This window comes from Neodiprion virginianus, chromosome 1 (assembly GCF_021901495.1).
Source record: "Neodiprion virginianus isolate iyNeoVirg1 chromosome 1, iyNeoVirg1.1, whole genome shotgun sequence".
Lineage (NCBI taxonomy): Eukaryota > Metazoa > Arthropoda > Insecta > Hymenoptera > Diprionidae > Neodiprion > Neodiprion virginianus.
The window spans coordinates 1,625,867-1,653,667 of NC_060877.1; the positions used below are offsets into that span (position 1 = coordinate 1,625,867).

At 40.0% G+C, this 27,801-nt stretch overlaps 2 protein-coding genes across 2 annotated transcripts; both read left to right on the forward strand.

Annotated features, from left to right (window-relative positions):
• Window positions 1-3,552: 3,552 nt before the first annotated feature.
• On the forward strand, window positions 3,553-8,689 carry LOC124298668 (synaptic vesicle glycoprotein 2A-like). The gene is made up of 11 exons (XM_046750987.1): window positions 3,553-4,549; window positions 5,029-5,079; window positions 5,244-5,405; window positions 5,896-6,058; window positions 6,167-6,288; window positions 6,410-6,651; window positions 6,737-6,915; window positions 7,006-7,286; window positions 7,735-7,894; window positions 7,973-8,100; window positions 8,194-8,689. Exons 1-11 carry the CDS (start codon window positions 4,534-4,536, stop codon window positions 8,253-8,255), a joined length of 1,566 nt encoding a protein of 521 aa, XP_046606943.1. The 5' UTR covers window positions 3,553-4,533; the 3' UTR covers window positions 8,256-8,689.
• Window positions 8,690-9,865: 1,176 nt separating this feature from the next.
• On the forward strand, window positions 9,866-27,801 carry LOC124302722 (uncharacterized). Its single transcript, XM_046759175.1, has 26 exons — window positions 9,866-10,035; window positions 20,487-20,593; window positions 21,464-21,517; window positions 21,604-21,765; window positions 21,850-22,012; window positions 22,116-22,237; window positions 22,308-22,552; window positions 22,625-22,803; window positions 22,884-23,055; window positions 23,116-23,230; window positions 23,298-23,457; window positions 23,569-23,696; window positions 23,799-23,847; window positions 24,041-24,048; window positions 24,555-24,821; window positions 25,002-25,055; window positions 25,120-25,281; window positions 25,419-25,581; window positions 25,684-25,805; window positions 25,904-26,148; window positions 26,235-26,413; window positions 26,478-26,658; window positions 26,758-26,872; window positions 26,957-27,116; window positions 27,262-27,389; window positions 27,480-27,801. The coding sequence occupies exons 2-26, from the start codon at window positions 20,497-20,499 to the stop codon at window positions 27,530-27,532; spliced, it is 3,483 nt and encodes a 1,160-aa protein (XP_046615131.1). The 5' UTR covers window positions 9,866-10,035; window positions 20,487-20,496; the 3' UTR covers window positions 27,533-27,801.

Sequence of the window (27,801 nt, forward strand, 5' to 3'; positions counted from 1 at the left end):
AGGATCTCAGATTCAAGTCTAGAATTTGCGACGTTTTTGTCGGATCTAATATTCAGCGGAAGAAAAATTTTGGCGTTGACGAGACGTTAAAGCTAGAAGTTACCTATCATTGCAGCTGTCGATTCGTCGTTTAGAAAAAACATGTCTGTAATTCACATTACGTTCTCAATTCCAACGAAAATAATTACGAGTACATCGCAGAAATATCGGGTATTTGCTATATCATAATTGCGATATTATTATACATCGTATTTGCGCAACTGTATGTATAGAAGTACAGTGTAAATATGACTAATTTGCAAAACATCCATTCAAATATCTTTGTTGTTGATCGAATAAGTGAAAAAGGCATTAATTGCCAGTAACAATCGTGTGCAGTTGATCATACTTGCCATGTAACAACTGTTTCGTTCGTTGGGTTACGTTGTGGCCATAGTTGTTGAGATATAATATTTAGCAGAGTACCGAAACACTAAACTCAGTGCAGCGTGTAAAAGATAGCTGCAATCTTTCTCAGACTTGCGATAGGTTTTGCGTTGTAAATTTTTACATGACGTTCCTCCGAGTCTTAGAATTGCGCAAATAATTATCTCGCGCAATTTGTTATTCTGTTAGAAAACTTAGAACGTAATTGGTGTATATATGTTAGCCGCACGTTCGTGTATAGGTATAGGTATACATTGTATATATATATATACAGATAAAGGCTTGTATAATACAGTCTATCGCTAAATAAAATACGTATTAAATTTCGGGGTCTGAAGCGTTAAATTATGATTATTGTTTTCGTTAGCTTTATTCATCGCCATGCCTGCTTACGCAGACGCGTGCGGCGGTTACACGTGAAAATTATCAAAAGTTATTGACATCTTTTTTTTTCAGCCTATGAGAATATCGTTGATTTTTAACCACCGCCAGCTAGAAACCATATCGATTTTTGCCGGTTTGCCCAGCGAAGCCGACATTTATTGGTTGTATGCGTATTTTAGTCAAATTAGTACATCTGACCTCATGCTTATTTTCAATTTAATGATGCCTGAAGGTCAACACGCGTGTGGTACGACCTTGTCGCATCCTGTTAAGAAAGGCGCTGCTGCCATGGAGGTGGTCGTATAACTATCATCAAACCATTACAAACGATCGTTTCGTTTCGATCGGTCATTCGGTACCTATAGACACCTCTCACCGCCGCCATGTTGTCCCGCGGTAGTTTTCCAATCTCGAATGCACCACGCCGATTTCGAAACGTCATCCGATTTTCGAATGAGTTTATATAAAATGCCCGCGTCGGTATACTCTCTCCAGAAATGCGGATGTACTTTCGTTACGTAATCACGTTGCATGACGACGAGGGCGATTAGCTTGATGGTACACCAGCTCGTAACCGCGATATCCAAGATGTCCGAAAGCTACACCGAAGTGCTTTCATAAATATTCGCGCGTATTGTACCAATACGGTTGTAGTAGATTACATTGCGATTATTATAACCGGTCCCCCCTTGCTGCTGTACCGCTATTCTGAAGGTCGGACGTTGAACATCACTTGGTTATATTATAATATGAATCGACGTCAGAAGACAGAAATTGGACTTTGGAACGCTGAATTAAATTATTCCAAATGAATCGTGGAGACAAAGAAAAAAAAAAAATACAGAGAGAGAGAGAGAGGGATGTAAAAAACGGGGAAAAAATAGGACCCGTTTATTTTTCTCTACATGTATTTGTTTGCCAACGGTCGTTTCGATACAATGAACCGTGGAGGTATAAGATACAGGTGCAAAGTACGTTTTAGCTTGATTAAAATAGAAAATTGCCAAAACGATTGAGACTTGAAATATATTACAAAATTTTCAAGCTCCCGCTCGCATGCGTGGAGAAACAACGGTATTTTTTAACCGATACTGCGCCATCATGACACGTAGGCATATTTTTGCATGCAATGTGTGTCACCAATTTCGTTGTAGCTCGTTTGATCGGTGATAGCATTGATCACAAACTTGGCGGCTGTTAGACCAGTGTAATTTCATTGACGAAATTCTTGCCGCAGCTTATTTCTTTTAATAGCGATTCACTGAGATTGTTGCCGTGTTTATCCGAACCGGTTACTCTGTACGGATTAAACGCCGATTACGGATCGCCGTCACTCCACATCGATAAATTAACTCCTGCGCAATCGAAACTATAATTCAAATAGCCACGCTTCCATTAGGTTTCATGGGTCGAATAAATTGGGCATTGAGCAAGGGATTTAGATCGCCAACAACTGGCCATCGACTTTCCTACAATGACTTTCGGTGATAAGGCATATAATGAATAGTTTTCAAAGGTTGACGCATGGAACGAGCCATAGAAACGAGACGTAAAGAAATACACGAGAATCATTCTATTTGCGTCTGTGCACAAACGACGTCGATCAAGGGAAACAAAATTTCCATCGTTACAACATTATAACGTGTTTTAATTAAAGAGTATGTTTGAAGAGCACACGTTCAAATATTCCCCCACAGCCATACTCCAAATGTATATAAAGCTTGATAATTAGAAATTAATAGTACCTGCAACACGTGAGTCTGTTACCAAATAAGTCTTTATCATCAATAATGTGTAATTAGGCGATAAGTACGTTACGCACGAAAATATCTCTTATATAAGGAAATCCATGCTCATCGAATTACAGCTGCGGTCGTCACACACTACAAGCTTTACGTTATACCATATTTATATTCTGAAAAATTTTTGCTATCGGAGGATAATTGATCGTGAGTGTTTGTTTAATATTGAATATATATTTATAGAAAAAGCGGGGAAGTGTAAAAGAATTAAGTAAGACATTGTTGAGGAAAACTTGCAAAATCAATAATTTTTATCTCACGATATCCTTAAATAACAATTCATGCCCGCAATACATTCAGGTTTGGAAGAAACATTATCGTTACTCGTCGCATTGTTTATGCTGATTCAACTTGAGAAGACGAACAGTAATTTTTCACCGTTTTGTTTTTTTTCCACGTATTATTGATATACGGTTGGTAAACATCTTACCGATCAATGCAAACCTGTAGCTATATGCATAGACGCGCGGTGGGGTCTGGTAACCACCTTTCCCTCACAGATTACGCATGTTAATAATGATTTAACGCAAATCGCGCGGCTGTATATACACGATACCTGCAGCGCGTTGCACTTACACCTATAAACGAAGCAGCGCACACGAGGCCACGATCCTTCGGTGTATTTTATTAATTCCGATAAGACAAACGCAAGGAACGTGCGTTCGTCGACGGTTGTCAACCTGGTTTCTAGCTGGCGAAAAAATTAGCAAAATATCAAACGGGGCAATTCCTATGCTCACATAGGAACAGGTTGAAGCTGCAATCGCTTGGCGACAGGTCGGCAGAACCGGCGATCGGTTTCGCCGTACCTTTAGAGAGTCTTTCCTTTCCCCACTTTCGCTTCGCGACGAAGAAGAACAATATTGAGCATACGCAAGGCATGTGTTCGGGTTCGCCTTGCATCAGTTCGGTTAAGGCGCCACCGCATTGTGTACAATTCTCGAGTTTGCAACGAAGGTGGCTTTTTCCTTCAACTCTTTTACCTTCTCGTTTCCTGCGACCTTTGTGCGTATACGTTGTATAGTTGGCTCATTTCTTCCCCGCACTTGATAAAACGATCATGACTGCAGCGGCAGTAATACCAGCGACGTTCGAGCGGCGCTTTCAGCACAAACCGGCTATCGCTCGGACATAGAGAGACGGGAATCGGCGGAATAAATCGCGAGATTTATAGACCAGTTAATACGCGAATTCGACGAAGTCAGTGAAATTTTCGCTCTTCATTCCCACGGTATGAGTAGCGGGATAAAAAACCGGATCCACTTAATTGCCGGGGGGCGGTGATTTTTAATCAATTCCTCCTGTTTCTTTTCTTTCTTTCTCGCGCGCGTGTGTGTATGTGTTCTTCTTTTCTTTTTTTATTTATTTATTTCTTTTCTCAAGTTCCGTTTGTCTCTTAATCGCTACTTATTGTGAAAAAGAATTAAAAAAAAAATAATATCACAAGAGATTTAGCAAAAAACATACGAGTACAGCCGCGCGGCTAGCCGAGAACCGGCTAGTTGACAACCCTGACATTAATTGGGCCTGAGGCTGAAGTTATTTCGCACACCTGAACATACACATTTTCTAAAGTTAGGAGAGTATCGCGATACCCACACGGCTATTAGTCCGCAGCAGTCAGAAGCGTTGAACCAATACGCAAAATCGAAACGGGTGAAATTTGTATGCCCCATCGGGTCCGCGTCGTATATCTGCAGCTTGAATGAGAACACGTCACATGACAAGGCTCGATGAGTTATTGGATATAGAGGCGGCGAGAAGAAGCAGAAGAGGAAAAAGAGGAACGGCTGGAGGATCGGCGCCTGCCCGAACAATTGCACACACTGGTACTCCAGCTAAAAGGAAATATCACTTCGCAGTTTACTGGCAAGACGAGATATACTCACCGCATATCACACCGCCAGAACTGGACGCGTAAATGGAGAATGCTAATGGTAAGTTCAACACTCAATCCGTCATTTAAGTCGTCCTAACATCTTCGAACACGAACGATAACGCGAGTTCAAATCCGTCGACAATTGTTTCATAATTTATTCTACGTACGGTTTGCAACTTTTTTCACTTCCTGATACTCGCAGCGAGCTTCTCGTGCAGGCCTTTCGGTAAAAGTTGACAGATCCGAATGGTACTCGATGAAAAGTGCATTTCGTAGAAAACATTCGATTTCCCTTACCTTTCGCGGTTCGATCGGTCGGTTACCGATATACATTTTCTTTGTCTTTTTCACCCACGATTTGCGTTCACACACTCTAACCGCATGGCGGAACCGCAGACGAGTTCAACTGGGCGGTGCATTGTCCGATACTGAGGAATTAATTTGGAATATTTCGAATGGCCGGATGGCGGTTAATCGCGAATTATCCGTAAGTACGTGACGAAACCAGACACGTTCGTAAATTCTGTTATTTTTCAGAGCCCCAGCGGACGAGACGCGTGGAGTTGGAGGAGGCTTTGGCGCTCACAGGTGAGTTGTGCCATAACTCAGCAATCACTTTGGTCACGTATGTATAATGTATATACTTACGCCGTGTACAAAGACCAGCGTAATGTCACGGGGCCAGTTGTACACGCTCAGGCACACCCGGTGTATTATACATTGCGTTATACATGCATACATATGTATTCAAGGATTTGGGAAGTTCAATGCCGGCCTCGTTATCGTCTGCGCGATATGCCTTACCGCCTCGATCGTCGAAACAATGAGCACGGGGTTCATCTTGGCGGCTGCTCAATGCGACCTGCACATGACCTCGAGCCAGAAAGGAATCCTGACGGGTTCCACTTTCACAGGTAATTGGAAACGAAGGCGTAACACGTACGCACACGTCGAACGACCAAATTGATTCTTTAACCTCTGCGCGATATTCGCACGCGAAACGGTGGCGCTATCATTCCACCTGACTTGATGAGCTCGAGGCGCCAAATTCCGTTGCCACACGTGCAAACAGTTAGTAACATACGATGCTTGGAATCTCTGAATTCTCGATTCGTTTCTTTCAATTTTCGTTCGAATCACGGCGAGACACTTTTCCTCCTCTCACTCGGTTCCGAGTTCAAAGAGTTCTGAATCTTCGCCGAGGAAACTCGAGTTCCAATTCATCCGAACCGAAAGTTTGTTCAACACCGATAATCAGATGCAGAAACGAGGATGTTACAATTTTTCATAAAATGTCCGGTATTGACTCGTGGAAAAATGATAATTTCTGACCACGCTTGTCAGCTTTTGACGGTTGGTCGGTAAGAAACAACACGGGTTAAAAGTTGTAAATAAAAATTTCAGGTATGGTAGCTAGTGCCCACACCTGGGGTGTGATCGCTGACACGACAGGACGACGAAAAGTCTTGTTAGTATCTCTTTTCGGGGCGTGGGCATTCAGCTTCGCGTCGGCTTTCGCTTACAACTTTTGGCTCCTGGCATTCCTTCGACTGATGGTGGGTTTGCTGTGAGTAGAGTTTATTTATACTGTATTAGCTATCTTTGTTCTAGTTCGTGCCATACATGCGACGATGCGACAGTTATTAAACAATTATTTCTGACGCTCGCCTTTCAGGATATCCGGCTCTTCGGCTGCCGTATATTCTTACCTTGGAGAATTCTCTAGCGTCAAGTTCAGGTCCAAGTCAATCGCTTGGGCCTGCACAGCGTTTCCCTTCTCGATGTTGTTGATGCCAGGTAAAGTATACTGATTTAACGGAGACGCGGCGAAATGTCACAAGCCTCATAAATGTCCAAGGAAAAACAGACAGACCTTTACAATTTGTGTCTCACTCTCTGTTTTTGCGGATCACCGAAGGAGTCGGATGGGCGGTTCTGCCACTGGACTTTGAGCTCGACATTTTGGGGCTATCATTCAGGTCATGGCGGCTGTTCGTCTTGATCCTTGGCCTACCAGGTTTGATATCATTTTTGGGCCTCCTAAGTTTTCCAGAGAGTCCAAAGTTCCTGGTGCTGATAGGTCGGCATAGAGATGCCGTCGACATCCTCCAGGACGTTTATCGTTCCAACGAAGGTTCAAAAACGGGCTCGAAGTATCCGGTGAGTGAGACAGTGTCACCCTTTGACGAGAGGTTACGACTTCCTTGTCCAAAGGTCGAATTATAAACCCTCGAAAATCTCACAGGTTTCCGAAATCATCGTTCCAGCGTCGATGAACATAGACCAAGACGTGATGGCCGAAAAATCGGGCGCTGTATTGAGGATCCTCAGAACAATGTGGGACCAAACGATACCCCTTTTCTTGCACCCCCACGGTTTCATCACCCTGCTCGTTTGCGCGATGCAGTTCGAGATATTCTTCAGGTACCAGCAATTCGCGACGCGATAATTTCCTCCCGTTTCTTGTTCACGAGCGTCCCGAAATTCGTCAACTCGTTCACTTTTGGATTACAGCTTCAACGGCATGTACCTTTGGATGCCGGAGATCCTGAACCAGGTGGCACTTTACAACGACGAGAACCCGGGATTGTCAGCAACGATTTGCGACGCCTACGCCGTCAAGACACCGGAAGTCGCGGTAAATGTGACGGCGCATCATCACAACGGAAACGAGTGTCATCGTCACCTGGACACCAGCGTTTTCATCAACACGATGACCATCGCAGGCGTCAGTCTCGTGGTCTACTCCTCGGTCGGTTGCCTCGTCAGCGTAATGAGAAAAAAGACGATAATAAGTAAGCCGAGAAATCAAGTTATACTTTCTACGATGACGCTTCTTCAGCTCTTTAAGGTGGTGCCCTGATTGACTTCTACGTTGACGTATGTACCTCGAAATATCGAAGTCCATGTACATGAAGTGCGAAAAAAGAGCTCAACAGTCCCATTCTATACGCAATTCTGGACAAAAACACTCAAATGTATCTTCGTTTGATGCAGAGATAAAGGAATGGCATGAATTTTACGAATTTACTTTCGCGATTTCGTAGAATCCGTGTCATTTCCTTATTTCAGCGTCAATCGAAAATGTGTCGGAGTGTTTTTCTTCAGGATTGCGTTTAGAATGGTTTTGTTAAGCTTTTACCGCGTTTGACATACGTGAACTTCGACATTTGGAGATATGTAAGTCATCGTCGAAATCGACCAGAGCACCCCCTTAACGAAACCTTCTTTCCCTGCTTTCAGTACTGTGCCAAACCATGAGCGGACTTGCTGGGATTGGTCTTCTCTTCGTCAACTTGACACCCCTTATTTCAACGATGATAATCATCTACCACGTTATATCCGGTGTCTGCCTGAGCCTACTGACTTCAATCGTGGTCGACTTGTACCCGACGAATTTAAGGTGAGGCATGATAGAGCGACGGTGATCGTTCGCCAATCACTTCAGGAATTCTATACACATGTTGTGTATCTCTTGCAGAACCATGGCGGTGTGCATCACCCTGGTATTGGGTAGAACGGGGGTCATCGCGGCTGGAAACTTGATCGCTCTTCTCATTGAGATTGACTGCTCGTTGACGATGAGCGTGATGGCCTGTGTTCCTCTCAGTGAGTAACTTTTCCTTGGTGTAATATTTAGGACCCGCTTTTACCCCATGAAACGACGAAACATTACCGAAGGAATACACTGTTATTTTACAGCATGCGCTATTTTATGCTGCTTCGTGCCGAGGGAAGCCAGCGTCGTGACGACGAACGATTAACTCCGACGCTATTTGCTAATATTATATAATGGGGAAGTGATGATCAATTAACGTATAAGTGACGTTGAATGAAATTGAGGTGGTCATGGAAGGACATATACACGCAGTTTTAATTATATGAACAATAAAAACTTTCAATTTGCTTCTATTTTACTACGTAATCCCGTCGGCCTCGTATAGAGATAACGCAAATCATTAGGTAATCAAAGGTGTCTATTAAAGTTACTAGTATATAATTTAATATATGATATATAGCATTACGTAGCGAAATATTGACGTGTCTGTATTATATGTAGCGATTTTCTGTGTATCGCAGTGTGAACTGTCTGGTTAGCTAGCTGTTTCTGGAAATATTATGCAAAATCATCAATTTCCGAGTTTTCTGATTATCTTGTTTTCGAGCGTGTACCAATTGAATTAGAATGTAATCTCAAGGTTGCCGTGACTCTTTATTCCAGGGAATTTGATCTTAAACCTTGTAAATAACTTGTAAGAATACCAGCTGCTACGCTATGAAGAAATTTGCAAAGCAAACTGAATTCATTCTTTTCTAAACGGATTTATATATCTTTTCCTCTACTCGTTAAAATGGGGAATTTTTGTACCGGTAATCTAAATTTCAGTAACCGTAATTATTTAACGTATTGTTAAAGACGCTATATTCAATCGAGTACACTGTAATTACAACATGAACTGTACCTTTCAGTACACGTGATACTTTACTTTAGTATTTAGCTGTAACCTATTATTTACGTTGAGATATTAATAAAAACAAAATATTCGTCATACTTTATTATCAACGTGTTAAGATAAGGTAGAAGTTTATGCTTATTCTGGATGAGTCGACTTGCCTTCTGCCGGGATTATTTTGTTCGAAATACTTCGAATACCACATGTGATTAGAAGTCTGAATATAATATGATATTGTAATTCACCTGGCGCGGGGTACATAAAGACTTCAATTAACATCGTATTTCAACGGCAACAACTGTTACAAGTGGTTTCTGTCGATTAAACAGATAAATGTTATTTTCACCAGCAGAATACATGGTTAGACACAGCGAAGAATCGTAAAATGCAATATTTAGCCGCAGGTACGTATAGTTGAATCGAATTAAAAAATTTTATCAGTGTCCAGAATGCTAAGAATTTTTATTTCTTCGAGCAGAAAATCGTATAGTAACTTTACGTAGGTATTCGATCAGATTATAAGAAAGCATTTCGGAAAATTTAAAAAGACGTCAAGCATGAGCACGATATCCTTTAACTACTGAAATATAAGTATCAGTACCTTTAACTGATCACGAATATACGCTATCGGTAGTCTTCTAATTAGTGACAGGTTTTCCCGTGGCAACGGCTAAATTCGAATAGAAATCTCGCGGAAATTGCTAGGAGGTTAAGAACACCTGAAGGCTAGAATAATGATTATCCGGAGAAGCAAAAGATATTACCAAGTTCCAGTGACGTTTCAGCTCGAATTGCTTTACACGTTCCTAGAAATTCTTGTAACTCCGTGACGCGAAACATTAAGAGCTGGGGAACTTTGCCTATACACCGAGGAAAAATGTCAGCATTATCGGTAACGCATCCTTAAAGGTAAAAAAGACGACGGTACGCTTGTCCGGCTTGCTCACTCGGTCAGTCAAGTCGACAAAGCTGCAGTGTTTTATAGTTTGCAAATTAGCGCTTCTGCACATCATCTGACAGAGTTTTTATCTCGCGATTCAAGCCGGTTTGTGCGTGCATGAATGACGTACCCTCTTCCAATTTTACACAGGTAAGTCTTGATTGCATTATTGTTTTACTCAGTTTTACAGAGGACAGACTTGACGACTTGTTTAAGTTAGGAGAGCCATTCCACTCCATTCGCATCTGAATGCAAATAGTGGTCCCACTCGCGGACTAATAACTTCCAAAAATAGGTAGGTCCCTAACTTACTGCTTAATCATTGTTTCGGAAAACTCACTCCTCAAAGTTCGCCTATCCATTTCCAAACGTGACAAGAATCAATGAATTTCTCATCGTGATCGGGAAATTCGGAATGATCCGTTATCAGATTATTAACAAATTGCGTCACTAACTTCTCATGTTTTATGAAATTTATTTAGACCCTACGAGCAAGTGATAAAAACTTTCATATCGTGCTACGTCTGTATCCTTATTTCAATTCTCCGTTCGTTATAAAGTGCGAATAGAAATTCGGAACAGTATTTGAAAAGTTTTTCCCTTCAACTTGAGAATGACGTTTATTATTTTGTAATTGTTTGGAGAATTATATAGTGTCAGTGAATTGCATCGTCGCTTTATCGCTTATGCTAGTAACAGTTGCTTGTGCAAAAATCAGTTAAACGTGCAAGAGGGATTCGAAGTGCAGTGTACGCAGTGATTGTGACACCGTGCAAACATGAACTGACGATTTGGTTTTCCCGGTGTAACGATAGCCTTTTTACGATAGAATCCCAGATTCGCCGATGAACTGACGATACGGTTAATTTAATTATTTTAAAAGTGAACAAAGTGATCACTGTATCGCAAAATTCGTAATTTTTCTCACTACGTAAAGAAGGCTCGATTTTTCAAAGAAAATGCAGAAAAAATTCATCCGACGAGTTGCAGTCAATACATAAAGTTTTGCACTCGGGTGAGCAGATGTCTTGTGCAGCGAAATCTTTTTTTTTCGGTAGTAGTAATAAGTTTAATGTGACCAAAGATGCTTAATATCATAAAGTGGTTCCTGGTGAGATGGTCACGAGTAAGACGTGAGCCACAGTGTGGTCCAATACAGCGGAGTACATAAAAAAAAACTACGTCGCGGGCCATTTCTTGCCTATGGCCATCTCACTCGGAATTAACCTATGTAACGTTTTTCTATGAGAACCGGTGTTCGAATTCGCGATAACAAACAGAAGAAACACACGTTTAACCAGTTGAATTAAACTTCTTTTTCCTTCACGGTTGGTTCTTCAGGGCCACACAATTTTCAGAATGATTAATAATAAGTTATTAGGGACGTTATCGAGAGCCAATCAATTTCAGATACGTTATAATCATACGTACTCGTATAGTTTGAATTTCATAAGATAACACATTTTTTCGCCAATTAGAACATTTCCATAAATATTGCTACGGCTGTAATCACTTCTCGCTTCATTTCAACAAAATCTGCTTTAACAATGTTAACAACACTGAGAATCAATCGTTCTTCTATACCGTCCTACCTTATTTTTATCATCATCACACCATGTGCTGATGGGGCTAGCGAATAGGAAACGAATCGGAGTTTTCTACAGAAACTATTAACGATAACCACATAACGTATACTATATCGCATCTCGTCTGTTTATCACCGCTAAGAATAAAATAAATCAAAATGGTTTATACCCGATCCCCGGCGTCGCTAAATTTTATCCGTATGCAGCAATTTACAAAAAATTTATCACACGAAGTGAAAATAAGTGTACGCAAACAGTTCCGCGAATGTGAATGAATATTCATTAATAATCCGACGAGGAAAACGGTTTGAAAAACTCCGTGTAGGAGCTCGACTATGCAGTTTATTCCAACTGCTCATCATGCAGTTACTTGCGCGATTTAATTCCTCGAATTCGACGTGTGCTCTCAGCATATTTGTCTCTTTCAATCAGTTCCTAATAATCGGTTGAGCATGACTTGAATAAGCAATCGAGTTTCCTGTGACAATTTGAGGGAAAAATTACCGTGTAACGTTTTGTTGCGCATGCATTTACTTTTCGGGTATTACGTGGTCGGGCAGCGAACAGATGCTCGATTTCGTGTCGAACTGTGTTCGTCTGGAGGTAAAATATACGAGGAGACTATGCAGAGAATATATTGACACAGAGTGACTGGTTAAGGGAGCTTTCCAGTGTGAAATTTTCAAAAAATCGATTTTTTTTTTTTTGCTTTATCGAATAGTATACACTCTTCCGAATATTCCCTGAAATTTTCATGCCGAAATTCAGATTATTTCGGTTACTGTACAGCATTTCTTGGTAGAAGGCAACGGAGCGCTACAGCTGCCGCGTCGGCCGTCTGCCCGTGCGACTGTTATTTCTATTGTCTCGTTCCTACCTGCACGTACATGAACTTGGCTCGCCAATTGTCGAAAATGTGAATTCGGACTATTGCATAATTTGCCGTTAATTAGTCGTAAATTAGTCGCGCAATTTATTTTTTTGTCGCACTCAATTTTGAAAAAAAAAAAACGGATGGCGTGCTAACTTTTCAAAAACTTAGCGCGCCATCCACCAAAATAACGCACAGCGAGCATCATTCGTAATTCTGACTTGGTTGATAATTTGCCAGAAATAAGCCGCAAATTAGTCGTCGAACTTTTGTTTTTGTCGCACTCAATTTTCAAAAACAAAAGCGGATGGCGTTCTGATTTTTCAAGAATTTAGCCCGCCAACTACCAAAATAACGCACAGCGAGCACCATGAGTGATTCTGATTAGGTTGATAATTTGCCGCAAATAAGCCGCAAATTAGTCGTCGAATTTTTGTTTTTGTCGCACTCAATTTTCAAATACAAAACCGGATGTCTTTAGAATTTAGCACGCCATCCGCTTTTTTTTTTTTAATTGGGTGCGACAAAATAATAAGGCGTGACTAATTTCCGGCTAATTGACGGCAAATTATGCAATAGTCCGATTTCATATTTTCGATAATTAGCGAGCCAAGTTCATGTACGTCCTACCTGCTCGTCGTTCAGTTCGATTTCGACATTCAAAATGGATAGATGTACGAAAGAGGAATGTGCGTGGCAGGATAGAAAAGGCTCGAGAAGCGGACATCCGCGAAATAGACGAAAAAGATCCGGTGGTTTCAAGGGAACAAATCGACACGATATCGAAACGAATCTAACGTTTGCGAGCACTTCGGCAGCAAAAATCTTGAAAAAGAGTCCAGAGTTTGAAGTCCGAATCGATCAAACGTTTAGCTACGTGATTTTGGAGTTCTTTTTGGTTTTCGGCGCTCTTCAGGAACTGTTGAAGTGCAAAAAGTGTAATAGCGACGTGAAGTTTTTTAAAAAATCGATTCGCGGATTGGGCTTTAAAATTTGTGTTCAGTGTTCGTGTCCAGATCCGGCCGAGATAGATTCTTGTCCTTTGATAAAAAATGCTTATGAAATCAATCGTCGTTTCTGCTTTGTCATGCGATTGGTCGGCATCGGCATAAATGGCATTAGAAATTTTATCGCCTTGATGGATTTAACTGCAAACTTCAATAATAACACCTATTATGGAATCGTAAAAATCCTGCAGATTGCAGCGAAATCAATATACGAGGCCGTCGTGAAAAAAGCAGGTACCGAAGAGAAGGAAAAAACTTTGGAAGCAGAAAATCGGGGCGATATTCTGACGGTGTCCGGTGATGGATCGTGGTCGAAACGCGGTTTCACGTCGCGCATGGGTATCGTGTCCGTGATTGGAAAATATACCAACAAAGTTTTGGATGTTGCTGTCAAATCAAGCTTCTGCAAGGCTTGTGTATTCTGGAAAGGACAAGAGGGAACAACCGAGTACGAGGCGTGGTCTGAGACGCATGAATCCGAATGCAACGTCAATCACGAAGGCAGCGCGGGAAAAATGGAAGTCGACGGTATAATCGAAGTATTCAAGAGATCAGAAGAATTGCACAACGCGAAATACGGTTTCTATATAGGAGACGGCGATACAAAAACATTCAAGATGTTATTAGAAGCCAAGCCGTACGGTGACGATTTGACGGTAAAAAAAAAGGAATGCGTTTTGCACGTGAAAAAGCGAGTATATAAAAGGGGAAACGAAGCAAGAAAAAGGTTAGTTCAACTAAAAAAGGCCAAAAATCAAATCGAAGACAAGGCAATGGAGAGTGAACCGAAAAAAAAAGGATCTCGTTCGAGTTCTCCGAAAACTAAAAAAAATCAAACAAAAAACACTGCTGTTGAACCGAAAAGAGCGCAATTGACGTTAAAATTATTGACAAATCTCTCGGAATATTATGGCTTGGCAGTTCGTCGAAATTCCAATTCCGTGGAAAATATGAGGAAAGCCATATGGGCTACATTTCATCACAAAAGCTCAACTGATGAAAATCCTCAGCATGAGTATTGCCCTCCGGGAGAAGATTCGTGGTGCGAATGGCGCAAGGCCGAGGCCACAGGAGAGGAGTACACCCATCCACCAGCACTCGACGAAGACGTACAACAAGTTTTAAAACCGATTTACGATGATCTAACAACGGAGGATCTCTTAGAACGATGTACGGGCGCGAACACTCAAAATAATAACGAGAGCTTCAATCACTGTGTGTGGCAACTAGCCCCAAAGCACGTATTCTGCGGCAAGCAGATAGTAGAAATCGCTACGCAGTGTGCTGTGTGCACCTTCAATGAAGGTTACGACCCAATTTTAAAAATTTTGGAGACGATGGGATGCACGATAGGGCCGAGCGCCGCAGATTTCGCCGCTAAATACAAGAATGCGCGCATCACCCAAGCAAACCGCCGGGCGTCCCTGGATAGCAAAGAGGCGAGGACAGCTCGTCGGATTGAACAATCCATTGAGCACGATCTTTTCGAAGAAGCAGAAGGGATATTGTATGGACCTGGCATCGCTGATTGACCGTAAGTAAACGATTTACCTAAAATTTCCTCACTTGAAACTTTGAACGCGTTTTTCTCGAAACAGCATTTTTCAAAACGGTGGCCAACTTGGAGGGCAGAGTTTTAAAGCTATCGAGTTGAATTTTTTACACAATATTCTTAACGTCATTGTTTATCGTGCTATGGAAGCTTTTTTTTTTTTTTGACATCTTCCTATTTTTTTGTAAAAAAAACTGCCAAAAAAAAATGCTAAAATCGATACTTTTTGTTCAAACCGGCGCCATTTTTGCAAAAAAAAAAAAAAAGAAAAAAGCTTCCATAGCACGAAAGCCAATTATATACCGATCAATAATCTTTTTGTGTTTTTTGTCTCAGATCAAAATTGTGACCCCCAATGTGGCCACCACATCCAAGTGCATTTTCTGCAACAATTGTTTCATCATTTTTATAGATACTAATTAATAAATAAATCGATCTTTAAAAAATTGTTTTGTATTCTTCAATACCCAATTAATATACAAAAAAAAAACCAGACCGATTAGATTATTTTTTCTTTAAAAAAAAAAATCGCGAAAAACAGCGATTTTTCGGGCTGTCACACTGGAAAGCCCCCTTAAGTATGCATATATGCATTGAAGCAACAAACATTGTTATAATCCTTTGGCAAATGAAAGTTAAGCAAGTCTAACACCCGCTAGGTATACATAAATTGCAGTAGCAAAGACACAGATCTCTTTATGTCAAAGCGATTAAAAACGGCCACGCGGTCGATGAATTATCTGTGTTGTTGCTGGACAATGAGGAGGAACAATCAATCAAAAGCGAAAACAATCACTGCTTTTCCTCGCTTCGCTTGCCGTTCAGTCGCATAGAGTTTGAGAATCCGTATGCCTTTTACACAATTTAATGACCGAGACATGCGTTAAGTTACCGCGGGCAAGCAAGCGTTATGGGCTGGGTTGGTTGATGACCAAACCACTCCGTAAATATAACGCTTAGTTCAAGTTAGATTTCCCGGATATGAATTATTGGAATTTTGACACCGTTTTTCCTCTTAATTGCACTGGCTTTGATATAAAAATGGTCACTTACCTTTTCTTGTTAACTGTTGATTCGGGCTCTGTGAAGCGGCTCTGCGTGCTCGGCGAGGACTGGATACGGCGTTAATTGCCTGGTTGTTTAGTTTTTATTAGCTTGTAAACTGTGTTACTTTACTTGTGGGGTTTTAAAAGAAAAGATAAATAATTATGCTGAATGGATTAATTGGATGGATGCGTTAAAGGTAATTGATTGCTTTCCTCGTATAAGTTTTAAAACACAATTATTCGTTTATTTAATTTATGTTTATGAAGGTGATTAAAATGGTTTTAGTTATAAACAGTGGGAGAAAAAAAAAGTTTATATTTAAGTAACAGAACACGGAATTAACTTAGCGCTTGATGTATCGATTTCGTAAAAGACCTTTTACGGATATTTAACAGACTTTTTGACTTGATATGTTTGGATTACACAGGTCAACACGAATTTTGACTTTGATAAGAGGGTATGAAATTTCGATAGATTTATCGATAGTTGGATGAAAAAAATATATATGGCGTTTGTATATACGAGTCTGTTTGGTTAAAGGATTGTCCCGAAGAATTATCTAAACAGTAAGGTTATTGTTAGGTTAGGGTGTTCATGTCCCGAAGTAGTAAAAAGTAATAAAGAGAGCATGCATACGGAGACTCAAAAAAAAAAAATAGAAAATATTAATGTATTCAATGATAAATTGAACGGTAATCAAAAATAAAACTGATGGGTAGGGGCAGAGGGCATCGATGTGACACAAGTCTTCGTAGAAGACGTCGATCCTGCACTTATTTATTCTCGATACGCATCAGCTTGCGACGTGGTTTTACTGTGTAATATAATTAGAGATAAGTTTTCTTGTTAGGCTAGGCGTAGATCGAACGTACATTGACACTGATGATACCACCTGCTTACTGATTACCAATCTTCCACTCTTCGGCCTTTTGTGAGACCTGCAAATTCTGTTCTCACAAAGCCCAGGAGTTTGGCGACGGCCATTAAGCTAAAAACAATCAATACATCGATTAATAGAGTCGAAAAAAATAATCTATAAAAAATAAAAAAAAAATTGGGTTGTAATAAATCGATTACTCGATTATTTCGTATTTTTTTGAAACGCTACATTTGAAAGCAAAATTTCGTAAATTTCAGTACCTAGTCTTAACGGACCAAAAGTTTCTTGATAATTTATAGTTTCATTCAGAATATTTTTCAATATCAGGTGAAAATATTCACTTATCTTTCACTTGTTATATCAAATAGGTACTTGGTCAGTAAGACAATGATAATAATTGATACTCTAATCGCATAAATTGATATTGCATTGCGTCGTTCATGGGAGTAAAAAACAAAAATCAATTGCGAGGAAAAATAATCGAGCCGGTCGATTAATTGCGTTTGAAAAATAACCGATCATACTTGATTAATCGGCAAAGATAATCGATTTAATGGAAAATTAGTATTTTTGGTCATTCTTACCAGAAAAGTTTACATACCGCATGTGAAGTTGACGGCGGCACAGCCATCCACGTTTCGTTCAAGCATCTTTTCTTATTCGTGATGATGCACGTGTCGGACTCGACCGACAACGTTTCTCGGTACTATAGGTATTAATATGGATATAATTGCACACGTAATTGAATAGTACTACTCGACGCATTACGCTCAAGGACTCTGATATATGAGAAGTGCAAGTGCATCGCAAATTTCTTGCGCATTTTCCTATTTCAGCTGTTCAGCAGTAACCGGATTTTCTGGTCCATTCATCGTCACGACATTGCATACGGACATAAACACAATAAAATATAGTTATCTGCAAGATGAACGGTTCGTTCAGGAAATGTTTCCTTGTCATGTATCTTCTCAAGATTTAATTTATAACGAAGATCTGACACTAGACTCATTCGTAACATTTACAACTTGCTGACGTCGATTTTCAGAACTTTACGTACTCTCACGTTACGGGGATGATCCTAATAAATCCTTTTAAACATATGCGTATCTTCACTTGCTTGAAAGATAGCGACTTCTGTTTTTACTTGTACATGAAGCTAATCAACGTAATAAACGGCAAAAACAATAAGCTATAAAAGACTGTTGAATGTACAACCCACAGATAACGTACAATGAGAAAATTACTTGTCTTATTACGATTGGAAGTGTCGATGCTACGACGAGGTTAGAGTGTGGTGAACGCAGAGTGTGGTGTGATGTTAAAATAGTAGCCAAAGGTACGTTTAAAAGGGTGTTGCCTATCCAGATTAATCTTTACAGCAGCTTTCCTTTCAGTCCAATGATGTAGCGAATCATGGGATTGGTATAGCTTTCGTGGTTCTCGGAACAATTTACAAAAATAAAGCAACAGGCTAGAACATGAGCTGGATAACGTAGTATTGTTTACCATAACGAACACCGAAAATAAACGGCGAACAAAAAATTTAACATAGTGATATACTTACGTTCAACTATTCAAAGGAATTTAATTGAAAATGAGTAGACCCATTTGATCCAATGGGCAAGAAGATTACACAACTCTGCGTAAAAATTTTTCGTCCGTTTCCTAAAATTTATTTTATGATTTTTCTTTTCATTATGCTCCAAAATAAAGGAAAAGTACCCATGTTCCATATAAAGTTTGCTTTTGTAGTAGTTTTGATAATAATACATTCTTTTCAGTTATCGTAGAAATATTAAATATTTCTGGTACATTTAAAAATACCGCCAAAAAAAAAAGGTTGGAGCAGTTTTAAAGCAGTAGTCTCTGGATTTTTAGGGAATAGCAAAGATGAAAATTACCAAGTTCTAGTTGAAAATATGTCAAAAAACTTTATAACCATGGGTTGCGGAATGTCTCTAAAAGTACATATGCTGCATGCTCGTTTAGATAAATTTGAAAACAACACGGAGAACGTTTTCATCAAGATATTATGAACTTCGAACAACGTTATCGGGGCCAATACAACGAAAACATGATCGGTGACTACATTTGGGGTTTAGTGAAAAAAAGTACTTACGAACATGAAAGAAAAAGTAATAGGGTTCACTTTCAAACTTTTTTCCACTATTTTGTAATTTGATATGATAGTAAAAGTTGATAAAAATTACATATAAATATATTTGTTTCGAGTTATGAATAAATAAAAATTTGAACTATGGATGTTCTAAAATACTCTTCAACCGTTCTCCTGGATAGAAAAGCAAACTTTTTCAGGGCATATATTTTTTTTTTCAGGGCATATATATTTTTTTTCACCCAACTAACGATAAATCTATCGAAATTTCATACCCTCTTATCAAAGTCAAAATTCGTGCTGACCTGTGTTATACAAGACGATACGCCGCTAGCTGGCTGTACGGTTAGATGAAGAGTGCGGAAGAAGGAGGGAGTCCGTCTTTGCTTTTATTATCTCGCAGTCAGTCAGATGGACGAAGTAGTTCAAACACTTATTTCAAATTTGATGCTGTTGACACATGTGGCAATTCACGTTTTGCCGAACGTTACTATTGTGGCACACACTTGAGTAAACCATGTATCAGGTCGTTGTAGATAAATGTAACGATAATAATTTTAAATGTAAGAATTTAGTGTTTATTAATATATGTAACGTTAATATGCAATGATAATATTCTCAATATGTTTAGTCTATTCGTTCCAGCCAAAACGTCCCTTTCTTTGCTCTCGTCTATTCACGAGAGCATCCTCTTAAGATTTTGTTTATATTCCCATCTTCCAATACGAATACTCTTAAGTACAGTCTATACGCCAAGTCTACCTCTTTCGTAAATAACTATAATAATACAGTAAAGATGCTGATTAGGTATTGGTTTATTCAGGGTGGCCCAATAGCCACGAACTCAATCCATACAATTCTTCTCTTTGCTTGTAACGTGTAAAGGTTTGTACACAATACGTCAGTATTTCTCTCCGAATCTTCATTAATCACGCTAAATTAAATCGATTTGCGGAAGTGTTAAATTTGGACCACCTGTCATTTTGTTCACGCAGACAGCTGATTAACAAGCCGAAGACTTTTGGTATGACATTCAGTCACTTATCTTTTGGCATCTGGTAACTACTGAATGTACTCGTAAATCGGGAGATCAAGAGAAATTGGTAATTGTTTCCATTTTTTTTAAGTTACCAGATTCTGGTGAATATATAGAATAACAACGACAAAATTGATTAGTAACAAGTTTCCCGTATTTTGATTGAAAAATCGCAAACAAGACCTTAATTATCAAATATAAAATAGTGTATCGACGAAGAGTATGTCTAAGAAATACGTGTGACTGCTACTGTTCGCGAATAGCATTTAGAAACAAACTAAGCTTACAATCATAGACTATCGAACGTTATAAAACACATACCTTCATGGATTTTGATAGTATTACATTTTTTAATTAACAACAAAGTAAAAGGCGTGTTTATTACAGCGGCGATGAGGGCCATTAAGGAAAAGAAGATGCAGTTTTTATCGCCACGCTACCGTTCGAGTACTCATAAAACAAACACGCAATGGCATATTCGCACGTATATTTTTCTCTAATTTCAGATAAGCAACAATGTCTCAGCCTAAGGAAGAGCACGATTTGGAACCAGCGCGAGAGATGTTTACTATGACGATTGTAAACGACGCGTTGCCTTCCGATATTGCCAATGGTAAGTTTTAATTCATCGACGGACCGATACTCATCCATATGCGGCATAACCCTTTGAGGGGTATGCGTAAAAAAAAACCAATCATCAAAGTCAAAGTGGTCCGAGGGGTTTTTGGGATCATTGATTACGAATCTGAGGTTAGATTTGTTAAATTCGAAACGGCGGGAAAAATTTTTAAAATGCAACCGACTTATGCCAAGTTTGATATGCGGGGGTTTTTGGAGTCGCTGATTACGAATTTGACATGAGATATGCAACAGTCAAGATGGTGGAAAAAAATGGAATATGGCATTTATTCCCGCTCTCAGCGTGACTCAGAACTAACGACGTGGACGTGGGAAAAAACAAGTTCCTTCTTTGTTTTTCTTTTTTTTTTGGTTCTTTATGATTTCTCATTTTACCACTCAAATGGAAAAAACACAATTAAATATTTCTTTTTGGAAAAAACCGGCATGTCAAAAAATTTGTAAAAAATATATATGATAGTACCAACCACAGAAAAAGTTTATGAAAATTTTCAGAGCTCTAGCTCTTTCCGTTTACCAATGGCCGATTTTATCCGGAAGAAATTGATTTTTTTAATTGACTGTCGATAAGAATCAAAAAAAATAAATGAAAAATAAGTCAGTTGGTCTTATTTTTCATAATGGTTGCATTATCTAAGAACCTAAAAGTTTGAAAATGCCTTAGTACAGGTTAAAGCCACCAACCATCGAAGAAAAAAAAAACAAAAAAAAAAAAAAATGAAAATACAATAGGTGGAAAGTATAATTCTCACTGCCCCTCAAAGGGTTAACAAAGAGTTAAGCAACAGTCGCTCGTGAGGAACCCAATCGAATGATAAAAAATAATCTATTATTCTGCCGTCAGCAAACAAGGAATCGAAGCAACCATCAGACTTCGAGGCAGCAATCGAGGCTACTGGTATGGATACAAGTTTTTGCCTTTATTCAAGGGCATTAGATGGACAGGCAATTTGTCAATGACAGTTTATCCGTTATTTTTCTCAGAATATGGACTCTACAACTACCTACTTCTCGTAGCCATATTCCCTGCAGGATGGGCAAACGTTTTTGACACAACTACGATATCGTATATTCTACCATCGGCAGAGTGCGATCTTCACTTATCGTTAAACGAAAAAGGGGCGCTCAACGCCATTATTTACTCAGGTGGGATGACGATATGTATGGCTGAATAAATGGTTGACTGATAGAACTGACAAATGTTTGACACCTGCATAATCTTTTCATCAGGAATGATCACCTCCGCTTTTCTGTGGGGATTTTTAGCCGACACGAAGGGACGACGGTCTCTGCTTATATTCGGATATCTAGCAGATTCTATTTGTAATATTCTGAGCAGCATGTCACAGAATTTTTTGACAATGCTGGTCTTTAAATTCTTCAGCGGATTCGTGTGAGTATAATCAAGGATGTTAAAAATTGGACCATGAGATACTTTACTTTTGCGAGCATTGACCAAATATCTGATTTTCTCTTTGAATTTCCATCTAATTCAGAATAAGCGGTCCTCTTGCAATCAGTACGACCTACCTGGCCGAGTTTCACAGCACGAAATACAGATCGGCGACATTGTTCTGGACAGCGCTCTTTTCGGCAATGGGAAACGTCGCAATGCCAGGTGAGTTTCTGCCGATGACATCGTCCCAAAAAGCCTGTAAAACCAAGGCTGATAGAGAAATTTGATTCAGCTCTGGCGTGGGCGATAATTCCCCAATCCTGGACGTTGACGTTCTTCGATGGTGCTTTCGTCTTCAACTCCTGGCGCATATTCATTTTCGTGTGCAGCATGCCGGCATTCGTGGCGTTCGCGGCGCTGCTCTATTTTCCGGAGAGTCCCAAGTACCTAATGACTCAGGGTCGGAACGACGAGGCGATGGCGGTCTTCCAAAGGATGTACGCGATGAACACTGGAAATCCACCGGAACTATTTCCCGTAATGTCGATCTTACTTCACCGCTAGCTAGCGTTAATCCGTTCTTACCTAACTTTGGTCTCCAATTCAAAGATAAAATCCCTCTCCTTGGAAGGCCAGAAGAAGAAGATCGAACCCTCGGCCGGTCGCACTACCGTGTCCGTCTGGCAAAATGTTCGCGGCGGGTTCGGACAGATCAGACCGCTTTTCGTGAAGCCCTATCTGGGCCAGTTCCTCCTTATCCTAGCACTTCAGTTTGGGAGCATCTTGAGGTAAGTCAACGGCGTTTACGTCGACTGAACACGTTAAGCTGAGCTTAATTATTACATCAAGGTGTTCCACAATTGTACAGTTTGAACACCGTGAGATTATGGATGCCGCAACTTTTGACCTTGATGGAAACGTACGATTACGAAAGTCACGATTCTGCTACTTTGTGCGACATGATCAGTGTGCCTAGTGTTTCAAACGCCACCTCATACGACGGCTTCAACTCTACGACAACGATTGACGACTGCCTTGTGGTAAGTCTGACGATAGATATCAGCTGAAGAATCGATGATACAATTAGACAAATTTTCCAGCCATTCGTACCCAGTAAGGTTTACATCAATTCCATGATCATCTCGGCAACTACGGTTCTAGGCTTTGTGGTTGCCGGTACTCTGGTCAATCTCATGGGAAAAAAGAATCTGTTGCGTGAGTATTATTTTCAACGTGAAATTAAACACGAATCTTATGCGACCTTGTAATTCTTCCTTCGCAGTGTTAGCCTTCGCATTGCCAGCGGTAGGCATATTTGGATTGAATTGGTCGCCGAGTTCCAACATTACTTTAGGTATCATCGCGATCTACATTGCGTTGACAAGCCTTTCCACAACCACAATCATCACTTTCTGTGTCGATCTGATGCCAACCTCTCTCAGGTTGGTATTGACCTTTCTTCCTAACGCAACACTGACAATAAATGTCGATGCCGACTGGCCGAATCTGTATATTCTTCGAAGAGCTACCGCAGTATTTTGTTTCTTTTCCAGGACAATGGCCGTGGGTCTGACCATGTCGATTGGACGGAGTGGCGCGATGATCGGGAACGTTGTTTTTCCAATTCTCTTGGTGACAGGTTGCTTCGCGCCCTTCATTTTTGTTGGCGGATTCCTAATCTGTAAGTATAATTGTGCGAATGAAATAAAAGATGGCAACAAAATAATCACTGTTCAAGTGTATTAAGGCTCTTTATTTACAATCATACGGTGCTTTGTTTCAGTCTGCTTTGTGTTGACAATATTCGTACCGAAACCACCGGCCAAGCTTCTGTGAGGACTTGAAAGATTTATCTGATCCTATTTAGATTAATTTACCAGTGAATAGTTTCAAGTTTCGTTAGTAGTTAATCGGCTGTGTGTGTGTGTGTGTGTCTGTGTAATTTGAATTGAGGTTTCGTTCACGCTTCGTCTGTGAGTGCGTTTTATCAAGAAAGACTCGAGTGATTTTCCGTCCTGTGGACAGGTTTTTGTGTACGTAAGTTACGTAAACATGTGTTATCACGACTGTACGTCAATGACGTAAAGAAATCTTTCTGGATATCCAGTGAAACTAAAGTTGCACGTTTTTTTTTTTTGCAAAATTCCCATAGTCGTCATCGCAGGCTATCGTTATACAATTGGAATATATGTATAATGTCAGTAACTATCAGTGATATTGAAAATATTACTACAAATCACCGAGGTTTAATAAAACAAAGTTATTTTTCAATATGAATTTTCACCTTCATTTTTCAGGATACCTCTAACTGATATCTCATAAAAATAAATTTCTAAAAGGGTAATTGGCACTTGAACGTTACCTCTTCACTTCGTAGTTCCTTACTAATGCAGAATCAGACTATCACGATTTCACTATTGAACGTATAAATTTTAACTGCTCGTGTACTGTAACCAACATCAACATACTTGTCAGCGGCAACTTATTCGAGTATATGTTTGAAAATATCTATGCGGTGACTGAAATGAGACTGTATAAGCAAATAAAATGAGTAGCATAAACTGTGTCTCTTGTAAAATTAGTGCTGCTATCATGACCTCGCATATATCAAATATAATGGTATATCTGGTACAATTTTTGCCAACCGGGTTGTGCGTCGAATATTTGCCACCTTATCTCGCGCAGTTCAACTGGGACAAGATGACTGAGAAGAACGAAGGTACCAAACGGTGCCAGTCTGAAAAAGTTCAGGAGGTGTTTACGATATCATTTCACACTGAAGAATCCCAGCCTGCCTCGGTAATCGGTGAGCCTAATTAATGTAGTCATTACCGTTGGACATAGATATCGTCTAGTAAATAACCAAATCCTAACGAAACGATCGTATCCGTTTTTCTCTCCTGTTGTCTTGCGTCCCTTCTTTCTAGTAATGAACGAAAAATCTGCTGAAACCGAATCACCTCTCCTTTTGAATTTGCGTTTTCAGTGCCCGATGAATCGGAGTCACCGCGTGACTTTGAAGAGGCCATTGAAGCTACCGGTTCGTATTCACGATAAGAATCTCGTAACTTATTCTGTCGGGCTTATCACGCACGTTGATTTAGGCTATGGACTCTATAATGTTCTACTACTGTTGGCGGCTCTACCTGGAGCCTGGGCGAATTTGTTTGACACAACGGCAATTTCCTACGTTCTTCCGACAGCCGATTGTGATCTGGAGATGACGTTATTCCAGAAGGGGTTGCTTAATGCTGCCATTTATGCTGGTAATTTGCAGCAGTAATCGGCATGTAATAAAAAATGGGTATTCGAAATGAAGAGTTGTAAATTCAAAGTTTTCTTTAGTCGTCTCGGTATAAAGACGGGTTAATAATTCGTTACTGTAAAAATCGCAATTCTTCAGGCATGTTCACCGCGGCATTTCCATGGGGAGTTTTAGCCGATACGAAAGGTCGAAAGACTCTACTTATGATTGGCTACTTCGCCGATTGCATTTGCAATGTTCTGAGCAGCATGTCACAGAGCTTTTACGTTATGCTGGCTTTTAAGTTCTTCAGCGGATGTATGTGAGTAGAATAAGAAATTCTTCCGTTTTCACATATGTTTTTTTAAGCGTGAATCAACAGAAACGGTTTAATATTTATATTTTTTAACTTGTCGCTGTTCAGCATGAGCGGACCCTTCGCGGTGAATATGACATACCTGGCGGAATTCCACGGCGTCAAGTATAGGTCAAAGATGTTGCTATGGGCTCGTCTCTTTCCTTCTTTAGGGAGCATAGTGCTTCCAGGTGAATGTTAATATCATTGTAGACGTTGCGCTTTTGGCGTCCCAACTAAACGAGAAGAATGAATATGTTTGTTCAGATATCGATGAATTCTTTCTTAGGATTAGCATGGATGATACTGCCTCAGTCTTGGTCATTCTCGCTGTTTGACGGAGTATTTGTGTACAATTCTTGGCGCATCTTTATTTTGATCTGCAGTCTGCCAGCGTTCCTGGGATTCCTGGCATTGATCTTTTTCCCAGAAAGTCCGAGGTTCCTAATGTCCCAGGGACGAAATGACGAGGCGATGAATGTTTTCAAAAAAATGTACTCCATGAATACCGGAAAACCTCCGGAAACGTTTCCGGTAATATAGATAATTTTGTAGTCAATGGCCTGCCATTGTTGATACTTATCTAACTTTTGGCAACCGTCCAATTTTTATCCCCACAGGTAAAAGAACTTTATCTAGAGGCTCAGAAGAAACAAGTGGAACGCACTTCAATTAAAAGTAGCGTGTCTGTTTGGGAAAAGACTCGAAGCGGTTGGAGTCAAATCAAACCCCTCTTCCACAAGCCGTATCTCAGCCAGTTTGTCCTGATGACGACCATCCAATTCGGAGGCCTGCTGGGGTAAGTAATTAACGCTACGGTCACAATACTTGTGCGCAATATTTACTTGTCATTTTCGATGCAGCATGAATACATTGCGCCTTTGGATGCCTCAGCTGTTCACATTGATGGAAAATTTCAATTACGAAAATCGCGATGCCAGCTTGGGTCCCGCTACTTTGTGCGAAATGCTAACCTCACCCGAGCCTTTGAACACCACGGATTCTGACGAGTGGAACTCTACGATAGTAAATGCCTGCGTTGCGGTAAGTTAACCAAAGCAAGTTATAATCCATCGAACTTTTACTTTTACTTTTACTTTTACGCCGCATTCTTGACTGTATTTTTTAAATGAAAATTGTCAGGTACCGATTCACAGTAGAGTTTACATAAACTCTATAATTATAGCAGTCACCACCGTGTTAGGTTGCACACTTGCCGGAAGCTTGGTTAATCTAGTTGGGAAGAAGAATCTGCTACGTGAGTTCAGAAACTGATATGTCAGCCCAATTAATTCAAACTCAATGAAATTTTGCCGGACACATGATATATTTTTCATTCTAGTGCTGGTTTACGTAGCTCCAGCAGCTTGCAGCTTTTCTTTAAACTGGTCGCCAAATTCCAATGTCACGTTAGCAATTTTCTCGATCTACCTGATGTTCACTAGCATCGCCGTCACTTCTATCATTAGTTTTACGGTTGATTTGATGCCTACGTCTCTCAGGTTTGTTTAAATATGGTTTAAAAGTAGATTGTTGAGTGGGATTGCAGTAATTAGCTCTTCTTGTGAGAGCTAAAACCTGCAATTTCAACTAAACTCTGATAAACAAGTTTACGCACATTTTACGTTCGGTTAAATCCACTTTCAGAGCAACTGCTGTGAGTTTGACAATGTCCATTGGTCGCATCGGTTCTATGATCGGAAATCTCCTGTTTCCACTACTTCTGAGTACAGGCTGCATGGTCCCATTCATATTCGTCGGAGGATTTCTACTCGGTGAGTAGAACCTTTGGGAACATACCCGAGTTGACAATCCATTGCAACGAATCTTGATGCTAAATTCCACGATGTTCCGTGTGTTCACAGTTTGCTTCGTACTCTCTATATTCATCCCAAAACCACCTGAAAAGTTAATGTGAAATCTGAAATAGGATTTTCGCTTCACAAACGCAAGAGTGCTTCATGTCATTTCTATTTCATCATTCATGCGAACGACACTGTCGTTCTCACCGGACAGTAGTGTTAAATTTAAGTAAGTATAACGTATAAGTGTATTATTAACTAGTGATACATTTGCAATTCATTATACAGAAGCGGGCGACCAGCACGCCTGGTAGCCATAGACACTAAAGATAGAATTACACCTTAAGACGACTTGTATTACGTATTTATAAAAACCATAAACACT